Genomic DNA, 11207 nt, shown 5'->3' on the forward strand with positions numbered 1-11207 from the left:
TAATCTCATGGATGTTTATTCCCTTTTCCTTTGTTTCTATAATATATATGAAAAATCTATTTGAATTGCTCTTTAAGCTGGTATTCGAGATCGGATATCACGTTTTGTAACAGTTTGACGTTTCTGAAACCATTGGACTCATCAAGCAAGTAGGTTTCTAATTGCATCCTATGCTCTTTTAAAATTTTTCCTGGATTTTTGTGATTAGTGCGGTCGATAGACTTTACAGGATTCAATAAGAAATCGAATAACGGCACCCAGAGCTCAGACTTCCAGTATCTCTTGAACCTATTTTTCAAATGGTATGATTCATTTTCAAATACCACTTCGGCATATTTCCCAAATAACATCGTATGAATGATATTGGCCAATCCATAATAATCAATTTCGTATTTCCATTGCTGATTATTTTGGATCTGCGGACAATCTTGCTCGATGTCAACCTGTTGTAGACTTGTTTTGAATTTGATATTCTCAGAAAACATTGTCAAATCAATGGCCCTTCCAAAATCAACCAATGTTATTCCCTTTGAATCCAAATACTGTCTGGCCGCCTCTCTAGAATCAATAATTGGAGCTCTAGACAGCGTATTGGTGAACTTTATCATACAATTGTCGGCCTTTAGATCCCCGTGAAGGATTTTTATATCATGAAGAGCCTGAATGATATTAATTAGATCGATACTAAGGTGTATCACCAAAAGTTCAGGGATCCCGCAATCTTTAGAGCTGGCGTCTTCTTTGACGATATTTAGCATATCCACGATAGTTCCTTGGTTTTCATAAGCCAACATCAAGTAACTTTCATCACGATAATAATGCAACTTTTTGGCATCGATAATGCAACACTCCATTATCCTGGTGAGTACCAGCCTCATTGAGAAAGAAAGCATGTTGGCAACCTTATTTTTGAGACGTTCTTTGATTTCTTTGATGATGTAGAACTCCCATAGATTTGCAGGGGATTGGACTTTCAATGCTTTAAGACCACCATCTTTAGATGATTCAGCAAGAAAAACCATACCGAATCCTCCTAACCCTAACTCTTTAATAATGCTATTCAATTCATCAGTTTTTTCAAAACTAATAAACTTATGAGCCTTTTTCCGTTGTTGTAAACTAGCGTTAGAATTGTACGAAGCGAGCAGCTTGAGGTTTTTGAATGTCCCTTTGTTGGAGTTATATTTGAAAAACCCTTCCAATTTGTCAATTTTGGGTTGTAATTTGGTTAAAATTTCTGATTTATTTTTCTCATCAAATGGGTCGATAACGCTCAACAGTTCTGGTTTCTCATTAATAAAATCATCAAGCAAAAAAGATCCTGTTGCCTCGGAGTTTTTCAATTTCTTTTTAACAAACGGTGAGCCTTTCCGACTAGTATCATTTAAAGGCCGTTTTATAGGAGTGAATAAGAATGGATTATTTTCATCATTTGGAACTTGTTGACCTGACTCATCATCACCTCCTTGTTCACCACCATACTCAATAACACTAAGTTCTGCCACCTCATTTCCAAGCTTATCAATTTCATCATCTTCGAAAATATGGATCTTTGGTTTCTCTTTCCTCTCCCCTGTTTTGTTTCTCAGTGGAGTGAATGATTCTAGTTTTTTTGGTTGCAAATTATTTAATACTGTGAGATGATTAGTGTGTTCAGTAAAGTCATCAAGATTGTTTCCAAGGGTGTCCTCACCATCCAGGTTTTTGGGGGCAAAAGTATCAAGATTGACTTTGCCAATTTTTTGATTAAACATCGAATATACTTCTTTGTTGGCCTCTTTGGAGTACATGGTCATCGTCACTGTGGGAGATGATTTCTGTAAGACAGAGATATCGCCAGTTATGGTTTTTAGCTGGCGTGAAGGACTAATTTTCAGTGGTTCTGTTGTAGCCTTGTCGTTTTTGAATATATTATGTGGGACATTCTCATCATCCAGACAATACAAATCATTCAATTCATCCTCATCATCATTTATCCCACCAAAACCTAATCCGAAATTTTCCTGGTTATCCAATTTTTCCAAGAGACTATTATTCTCATTATCTTGTTCTCCAAATGAGTTTGCAACATTTTCGGTTTTGGCTTTTTCTTCTTGCAAGATATCGTACTTGGTACCATAGTTCCCTCTCATCAACGCCAAAATTTCAGAAATACAAAATTCCTCACCATTCATTGGATGTAAAAGGTCTAGATTCACATCCAATTTCTCAGTATTTTTCCCGATATTTTCAATAGTTTTGTAAACCGGGACGTTGGCGTCATGACGAGCATCACCATCACGATAAACCAAGACTTTTTCCGGTGGTTTTTTCTTTTCAGTAGCACTTTTATGTTGTTTCAAGGTCTCTCCTACCCAAGGCGTGGCACTAAGTTTGTTTTCTTTCGTTCTGCTAGCAATGGTACCAAGATCATCCCAACCTCCGGTTCTACCCAAAGGATCAGTATCTACTCCGTCACCATTATCAACATAGATCGGTAATTTTGATTTTTCGACTCTAGTACCTAGTTCTGGTTGTTCTTCATCTCCAGAATTATGTTCATTTTCTCTATCCAATAAGTAGCCTCCCTTCATTGCCAACGCCTGTCGTTTTGGAAATGGATCGAATGGGTCGGTGATATCCTGGTTTTCATCAGGGTTTTGGGAATGAGAAATCATTCGTTGTCGAAACTCATTATATTTATTCTGTAGCCGACGTACTGGCTTAGCTTCATTTAATAATCCTTTTTGAAATACCTGGTTAGCTTGGTCAAACCTATTCTGTGACTCCAATACTTTGGCGTATTCCTCGTAATATAGCGATAGCATGTTCCCGATTTCTTTTCTATGAAGGAAAACAAACACATTGATGGAATTTTCTGAATATTTGGCATACAAAACCCAAATTCTCATATACCGGGGATCATTTTTGTAGATGGAATAATCTTTGAAATAACTAGTGCATTTTTCCAATATGGGAACCAACCCATTAGCCACATTGGGACCCTGGGGAAAATTATTGTTGATCCAGCGAATGTAGTTTAGGTATGGTTCTAGGGGATCATCGCAGTCCTCGCAGTTGTTGATTTGTAATTCAAGCAGCTTCCGCTCCTCAATTTGTGTTTGTTTCAATTCTTGGGTGGGCATGGAGAAAATTCTTGCCAATGTTGTTGCTGAACGTCCTTCGTCAAGAGGTAGAATATTCTCTTTTATATTCTCTAGAACATCAAAATTGGCTGGTCCATTGGTTATCATGGCTCATGCCAAAGTGTATGGTATAAAAAGTAAAATATTGATGGTTGCTTAGGATTAATATTTCTGGGTATTCCATTTATTTATTGTATAGAAATATTTATATTGGGGGGTTTTTGTTGATATTTTTTTTTTTGTTTTTGTTTATTTTGCAAAAAAAAAAGTACCGTGTCGCTGGAACACCCAATAATAACAGTAATAATCGTAATAATAATAATATATAAAAAAGTAAAACAATAAAAAAACAATAATGATCATAATTATCATAATTATCATAATAAGAAGACACAAAAATGTAATTGGTGACCGGTCTATCGCCAGTATCTCTCAAGAAATCAATTCTAATCCATCATCTATCAATAATACTTCCAATAATTACTATCGTAATCTAAAGTCACCGATTTATCTTTACCATAAACCCTTTGCCACTCAAAGAATCCTCCCCTCAAAACATATACGTTGAACTCGTCGTCATCCTTTAGCGATCTTAAGAACTTGAGTGCTGCTGAAGGACCTCTTTGTTGCGATAAAGCACAGTGAAACACTATGTCCTGACACCCTCTAACTTCCTCGATAACATCATGGACTTTTGTTTCAAAGATTCTCGATGGATAGTGGTGACAATTTATGATGTGGCCCTAGGATACGCTGTTAGTGTGATTGGTCTAAATGCAACATCAAAATAACGTTGACAGAACATACCCCGGCAAAGTCATCGTCTCGGACGTCCACTATGGCAAATTTCCCGTGGTCAGAACGACTGGCATCGATCCAGGCTTTCAATGTCTGGGGTTCTAAATATTTTAGAGAGGTTATGCCGTAGCGTGACATTCTTTGCTCTTATGGATAATATTGTAATTCAATCATGGTCTGTCAGTGGATGATGGCAGCAAAAATATTCAATTGCAACGGCAATGTCCAGAGGGTAACCGAGTGCATCCAACATGAAATGGGCCACAAACACACCATCAGCAACAGCCCCACGATTTTGCAGAAGAAGAAAAAGAAGAAGAAGAGGAGGAGGAGGCTGCTGTTGCTGCAATGCTGGTTTTGTGTCATAATTATAAAGGGACTTTCCTAATTGTTTTTCTTTTTTCTTACTTCTTTCTGCTTTCTATATCAAATAGACCTTTATAGTATCTAAAACACCAATCATTCCCACAAATCATGAAAAATCTAAGATTATTTCTTCCTTTGTCTATATTTTTTCTCGCCATTTGGACGAGAGAATTCGTACCTTGCAATCCTCTCAAAGATGACTATTGTCAAGGGATCAACCAGGCATTGTCCAGCTCATTTACTGACGAGTTCAGAGAACCGTCCTCTTTCTTTGATGTTTTTTCTGAGCGCGGCGAAACAAAATACACTAATGATGGATTGAAGATCATTATCAACAAGCGTTTCGATAATCCATCAATCAGATCAACCTTCTACATTCTTTTTGGAAAAGTTGAAGTCATTGCCAAATCCGCAGCAGGCCGGGGGATCATCAGCAGCGTGTTTTTGCAAAGCGATGATTTAGATGAAATTGATTTGGAATGGATTGGAAGCGCCAAAGACACTGTACAAAGTAACTATTTTGCCAAAGGCGATGTCAGAGATTATTCTCGAGGAGGGTATCATCATGTCGAGGATTGCCATAATCAGTTTCATAATTATACGATTGACTGGACTGCGGAAAGTTTATCTTTTTACATAGATAACCTTAAAGTTAGACAAATCTTCAACGATGAGCCTACAAATGTTTACGGTTATCCACAAACCCCGATGGCGGTGTATTTGGGCACCTGGGTCGGGGGCGATCCTGGTAACCAAGTAGGAACAATTCAGTGGGCGGGCGGTTTAACCGATTTCAATGATGGCCCATTCACTATGGAGGTCAATAGAATTGTTATATCTGATTATTCTTCAGGGAAGTACTATAAGTATCATGGAAAATCGGGGGATTGGAGTTCGATCCAGAGCATTGATGGTACAGTCAATGGGAGAATTAATCAAGCAGCCAATGAATTTTCAATATTATCTTCTGAGGATGTTCCACAAAATAAGCAAAATGTTGATAGCAACGGGGATCAGAGCGCTGAAAAGGATAGAAGGTCTTTTTCTCAATTTTCTGGCAAATTTAAAGCCGAATCGGTGGACAACAATTCTACAAAGGTGGAGGTTGCGAAATCAGGGATCTTGTTTTTATTTATTGGTGGATATATCCTTAGCTTATTTATTTGATATTTATATATAGAAATACTAGAAGAATATTATACTCATTTATTAACTGATCATTGTGTGCACAAGATTTGAGAAGCTGGGAAGGGAATCTGGGAAATACTTTTGGCTTCCCAAAAATATTTTATCCAGAATATTTTATATATCAGCTTTATTTCTAGTCCAAACAATATCCTTTTGATATTAGTAACAATTACTAATAAGAAATTAAACAAACACTTTTAATCATAAGTGCTTCACTATGTCCTTTACTCGCAAAGAATATTATCATCTGTGTTGCCGATGCCATGGTTATTCCATTTCTTATCATGGTCTCCAAAAACAGTGCAGCTGTGGTCATTTCCCATGTAAAAGATGTGATAGTGGCGTGAGAAATGTTATTTTCTTTCCAGATTTAGATTGAGATATTTTGGTGGCGATGGTTGGTATTTGTTCCCCATTGTTTCTGTGTTTAATCTTTGGGGCTTTCTGCTGTTTTTTTTTTTTTTTTTTTTGTATTTATAATACCATATCGAAGTGAGAAAAGTTGAGTTTTCATAATATTTGTGTATCGCATATTTTTTTGTCGTAGATTTCAAGAAAACATCTAATCCAATAGTCCCCAAAATGTTACGACACTAATAGCAATTTAAGGAATTCTTTGGGAGTGAGTGATAGTTTTTGTTCTTCAAAAAAAAAAAAAAAGCCTCAAAAAAATACTTTAGCTCCTCTAATTTATTCTTATTATTCTCATTATCATTCAGGTTATTGCTTGTATTATCCTATCATTCTTATTGCTATTCCTCTTGTTGTTCTCATGGTTGACGTTATTTTCTTCATCTGTTGCCATTGCAACGCCATCAATGGATTCCATACTTCCCTGCACTACTTCCCAAGCTGTCCTAATTGTGGTCATCATATTTGTGTGATTTGTGAAGCAAGAAGCAGACCAAATAAGAAATGATTGCTATTTGAGAGGATTCACTACTCATAAAAGTGTTTTCACAACTATCGCATTCCTCCGACGACCCTTGAGTCTGATTCGAGCTGAGGCCTGTCAATTTTGAAAACCAGGTGGTTTGCCAATACCGTAAATAAACAAACCAAATTGAATCAATATCAACTACAAATCAACAATGCTAAAAAAAAAAAGCAGCACTAGGTATAAAGTGGATAACGCTGATCTTTTTTTTCCCCCTCGTTCTTCTAGAAGCCTCTTCGGTGTAGTGAGTCACAGATGGATTACTCATATTACCATGATCGTATAATATATATAAATGTCAATATATGTGAAACGCAATAATGCAGATATATTGATATATATAACTATTCTACGATTCCTCCCTTGCTGTCTTAATTGAGAAAACAATTGGTATTTTTGGGGATATAAACTGCTAAGAAGAATATCAGATTATTTGATTATCCAACCATGCCAAACCTTCCATCCTCCGCCCCCAGCATATTGTATATCCAATGTTGTATTTGTTTTTTAGAACACAATACTAACCCAGAATCTTTCCAGTGCTCTTGTGGCCATCGTGCCTACCAATGTCCCACTTGCCAACAAATCAGCTTTAAAACCCAAGGACATATCGAGTTGCAGAATTTGAGTCAGAGATCGATGTCAATGCGAAGAAACAAGAAATAGACAAACAAAAAAAGGCTTATTTTATATAAAATGCTATTGTTTATATAGGTTATATATATTTATATATTTATATACATACATTCCTTTTGTAAATAATCTGGTTAAACCCAAGGTTTGGTGACAAAACGCCAGGTGACTTTCCATTTCCCATTTTGAAAATTTCCCTATTTTTTTTTTGTAACCACACACCAAAAAAAAAAAGACCAATGAAATCTTTAGATAAGTCAAAAAGATTTAAGCTCTCTTCCCCGAAAGTTCCGATATACAATGTCATCAGGGTCATATAATAAGGAATTATCATCTATAGCACCGTCCATATGTGCTTCGTTGGTGACCAGCACTCTTTTGTATCCGCTTGATTATTACAAGACTCTACAGCAATTGTCATACGGTCTGCGAAATGTCGTTTTACCAGATCAACCAAAATACTTTTTCTCTGGGCTTTCGGCAGTAAACACTTCGGTATTTTTCAAGAGTTTTGTGAGATTCGGGACTTTTAATTATTTTAATAAATTGATTGATTCTACAAACTCTCCAAACAACCCGGGGTTGTTAATCTCATCGCTATTTGCCGGGGTGTCAGAGTCGTTGGTAATTGTTCCATTCGAAAATATCAAAATCAACTTGATAGAATCAAGTTTATACAATTCATTACCAGGAACCTCAAACCCCCATGGATTGCCTGGTCAATTTGCTGCGGGGGCAGTCAATAACCAAATACCAATTAACCGTCCAAAAACCAATACTACCACCAACAACAAAGCAAACATTTTTGCGGTTGCCTCGCCAAAAGTCAAAGATTTAAAGAAATCAGGGATAAACATTGGGGAAATGACCTCGAAGAACATCATTGAAGGGGCAAAGATTGTGTACAATCGGAATGGGGTCTATGGATTTTTCAAAGGTACCAACATGACACTTCTCAGACAATGTTCTAATTCCGTGGGGTTCTTCACCACATATTCTGCCCTTAAACAATTGTTGGATCCAAACAATACCAAGAGCAATTATTCGGATGCCATCAAATTCGGTATCAATTTGGCGAGTTCCTTGTTCATTGTAGGGCTTAACCAGCCGATCGATGTGATCAAAACCCGGTTCCAATCGGAATTGTACTCGCACTTGAAATACAAGAACTCGTTGCATTGTGCTTATAAGATTTATGCCACTGAAGGAGGGTTCAAGAAGTTGTACGCTGGGGCATTACCAAGATTAGTCAAGGTGAGTGTTAGTGGGTCGATAATGATGGTGTTCTTCAATTATTTTGAGCAGCTTATGTAGATATAATAAATGTTCTAGCTGGTATACATATTATAAGATAATGAACGATAATATATAACATGTTGCTGTTATATGAATTATCCTGCATCTATCATCCGAGCACTCGCAGTAGCCCACAGAAAGGTGCACCGGGTATGTGCAGGCAAATTTTTCTTAGTCATCTCATAAAAGAAAGAAATTTTCCAGGAAGTCATCGATCAAAATTTTATCTGAAAATTATCAGACACTGAGATATCTTTTCCCTTGCGGATACTGTCCATCTCTTCGTCAGCACATCGAACCCATGTCTCAATTGAACGTCCTTATTATTGGTGCCGGGGGCAGAGAGCACGCAATTTTGAACCAATTGTTGCTCTCTCCAACCGTGGCCAAAATCTTTATCACCCAAGGTAACGGGGGAACCCATACGATTTCCCACCCTTCTATTGAAGTTGTCAACGTTCCAATCGGTGCTTCTAAAAAAGATTTCCCAGAATTGTTAAAATTCGCCATTGAAAATGATGTTAGATTGGTGATTCCTGGTCCTGAACAACCGCTCATCGATGGGATTGTCGATTACTTCCAGTTCAACAACTACTCGGGTAAACCAATCGCAGTGTTCGGTCCTAACGCAAAGGCTGCGGTCATGGAAGGATCAAAGACTTTCAGTAAAGACTTTATGGCAAAGCACAGCATTCCAACCGCCGAGTACAAAAACTTTGACAAGTACGAGGCCGCCAAAGAATACATTAATTCCGTCGAACATCGTATTGTCATCAAGGCTTCTGGGATTGCTGCTGGTAAAGGGGTGTTGATCCCAACCACCAAGGAAGAGGCCATGGAAGCTCTTGATGATATCATGGTGAAGAAGAAGTTTGGTTCTGCCGGGGACGAGATTGTTATCGAAGAGTTTATGGATGGTGATGAAATCTCCATCTTGACCCTTAGTGACGGTTACTCGTTTGTCAACTTGCCACCATCCCAGGACCACAAGAAGATTGGTAATGATGACACTGGGTTGAACACCGGGGGCATGGGTTCTTATGCTCCAACTCCTATTGCCTCCGATCCAAAATTATTGCAAAAGATCAATGATACTATTGTCAAGCCAACCATTGATGGGATGAGACAAGACGGCTTCCCATTTGTCGGGGTTTTATTCACCGGGATCATTTTGCTCAATGGTGAACCAAAAGTCCTCGAATATAATGTGAGATTTGGTGACCCAGAAACTCAATCGGTGTTGCCATTGATCAATTCCAACACTACCGATTTGGCCCAAGTGTTTTTGGCGGCTGCTGAAGGTAGATTAGACTCCGTGAATTTTGAAGTTGATAACTCCAAGTTTGCCACCACCGTGGTTTTGGCAGCTAACGGGTACCCAGAAGCCTACGAAAAAAACAACGAGATCACTGTCGACCACGAAGCCATCAAGCAATTGAACAAAAACGTCTCGGTTGTCCATGCGGGCACCAAGTTCAATGAACAAGGAAAAGTGGTCACCAATGGTGGAAGAGTTCTTGGGGTCACTTCTGTTGCCAATGATTTGAAACAATCGGTGGCTAACGTTTACGAAGCTATTAACCACGTCAATTTCAAAGAAAAATATTTCAGAACTGACATTGCCCACAGAGCATTCAAACATTTAGAAAACAAAACCACTAAGAAAGCCATTACTTACGAAGATTCCGGGGTGTCTGTTGACAATGGTAATTTGTTGGTGGAAAACATCAAGAGTCTTGTGAAATCGACCAAGAGAGCCGGTGCTGATTCCGATATTGGTGGGTTTGGTGGGTTATTTGACTTGCACCAAGCTGGTTACGAAAATTCCAAGGAAACTCTTTTGGTTGCCGCCACCGATGGGGTTGGTACCAAGCTTAGAATTGCACAAGAATCCAACATCCACAATACCGTTGGTATTGACTTAGTGGCCATGAATGTCAATGACTTGGTGGTACAAGGGGCTGAACCATTATTCTTTCTTGATTACTTTGCCACTGGGAAGTTGGATATTTCCATTGCCCACGATTTCGTTTCTGGGGTTGCTGAAGGTTGTAAGATCTCCAACTGTGCTTTGGTTGGCGGGGAAACCTCAGAAATGCCAGGCATGTACGAAGGAAACCACTACGATACTAACGGTACCGCAGTTGGTGCGGTGTTGAAGGACCAAATGTTACCAAAAATTGATGATATGGCGGTTGGTGACGTTATCTTGGGGTTGGGTTCTGATGGGTTACACTCCAACGGGTTCTCCTTGGTGCGTAAAATTATTGAAGTCAACGAATTGGGATTGTCCGAACAAGCCCCATGGGAAACTTCTGAAAAGATGACTGTTGCTGAATCTTGTTTGATTCCTACCAGAATCTACGTCAGACCAATTTTGAAGGTTCTTAAGTCTACTAAGGCCATCTTAGGATTGGCTCACATCACTGGGGGTGGGCTCGTGGAAAACTTGCCAAGATGTTTGCCAAAACATCTTGCTGGTAAGATTGAATACGGGACTTGGCCAGTACCAAACATTTTCAAATGGTTTGGTGAACACGGTAATGTGCCAATTGCCGATTTCTTCAAGACTTTCAACGCTGGTATTGGTATGGCAGTGATTGTCAAGGCTGCTGATTACTCTGAAGTCCAAAAGATTTTCGAAGAAGCTGGTGAAAAGGTGTACAAGATTGGGGAATTGGTGGAAAGAGGTGATAAAGAAGGGTGTTTTGTTGACTCTGTTAAGGAAGACAGCTTCTACAGCTACTAAAGTGTTTTTGTTTTTGTTTATTTGTTTCTCTATATAAATACAGTTAAAAAATGTTATTGATTGGTATTAAATACGGTGTAATAAGATAGAAAAAGATCAGCAGAGAAGCGATTAT

At 38.4% G+C, this 11207-nt stretch overlaps 6 protein-coding genes across 6 annotated transcripts; 4 read left to right on the top strand and 2 right to left on the bottom strand. All coding sequences in view use genetic code 12, as the record gives it.

Annotated features, from left to right (window-relative positions):
* Positions 1–56: 56 nt before the first annotated feature.
* Positions 57–3233, bottom strand: DASC09_046520 (protein kinase; the record flags this gene model as incomplete). The annotated part of the gene is made up of 1 exon (XM_064998251.1): positions 57–3233. The coding sequence occupies one exon, from the start codon at positions 3231–3233 to the stop codon at positions 57–59; it is 3177 nt and encodes a 1058-aa protein (XP_064854323.1).
* Positions 3234–3586: 353 nt separating this feature from the next.
* DASC09_046530 (phosphatase) lies at positions 3587–4061 on the bottom strand (the record flags this gene model as incomplete). Its single annotated transcript, XM_064998252.1, has 2 exons — positions 3587–3868; positions 3933–4061. 2 exons carry the CDS (start codon positions 4059–4061, stop codon positions 3587–3589), a joined length of 411 nt encoding a protein of 136 aa, XP_064854324.1.
* A 336-nt stretch (positions 4062–4397) lies between these two features.
* Positions 4398–5456, top strand: DASC09_046540 (glycoside hydrolase family 16 protein; the record flags this gene model as incomplete). The annotated part of the gene is made up of 1 exon (XM_064998253.1): positions 4398–5456. One exon carries the CDS (start codon positions 4398–4400, stop codon positions 5454–5456), a length of 1059 nt encoding a protein of 352 aa, XP_064854325.1.
* A 1405-nt stretch (positions 5457–6861) lies between these two features.
* On the top strand, positions 6862–7080 carry DASC09_046550 (uncharacterized protein; the record flags this gene model as incomplete). Its single annotated transcript, XM_064998254.1, has 1 exon — positions 6862–7080. One exon carries the CDS (start codon positions 6862–6864, stop codon positions 7078–7080), a length of 219 nt encoding a protein of 72 aa, XP_064854326.1.
* Positions 7081–7347: 267 nt separating this feature from the next.
* On the top strand, positions 7348–8361 carry DASC09_046560 (uncharacterized protein; the record flags this gene model as incomplete). Its single annotated transcript, XM_064998255.1, has 1 exon — positions 7348–8361. The coding sequence occupies one exon, from the start codon at positions 7348–7350 to the stop codon at positions 8359–8361; it is 1014 nt and encodes a 337-aa protein (XP_064854327.1).
* A 283-nt stretch (positions 8362–8644) lies between these two features.
* On the top strand, positions 8645–11092 carry ADE57 (bifunctional aminoimidazole ribotide synthase/glycinamide ribotide synthase; the record flags this gene model as incomplete). The annotated part of the gene is made up of 1 exon (XM_064998256.1): positions 8645–11092. The coding sequence occupies one exon, from the start codon at positions 8645–8647 to the stop codon at positions 11090–11092; it is 2448 nt and encodes an 815-aa protein (XP_064854328.1).
* Between the last annotated feature and the right edge of the window lie 115 nt (positions 11093–11207).

This window comes from Saccharomycopsis crataegensis, assembly GCF_037102585.1.
Source record: "Saccharomycopsis crataegensis DNA, jcf7180000000084, whole genome shotgun sequence".
NCBI lineage: Eukaryota > Fungi > Ascomycota > Saccharomycetes > Ascoideales > Saccharomycopsidaceae > Saccharomycopsis > Saccharomycopsis crataegensis.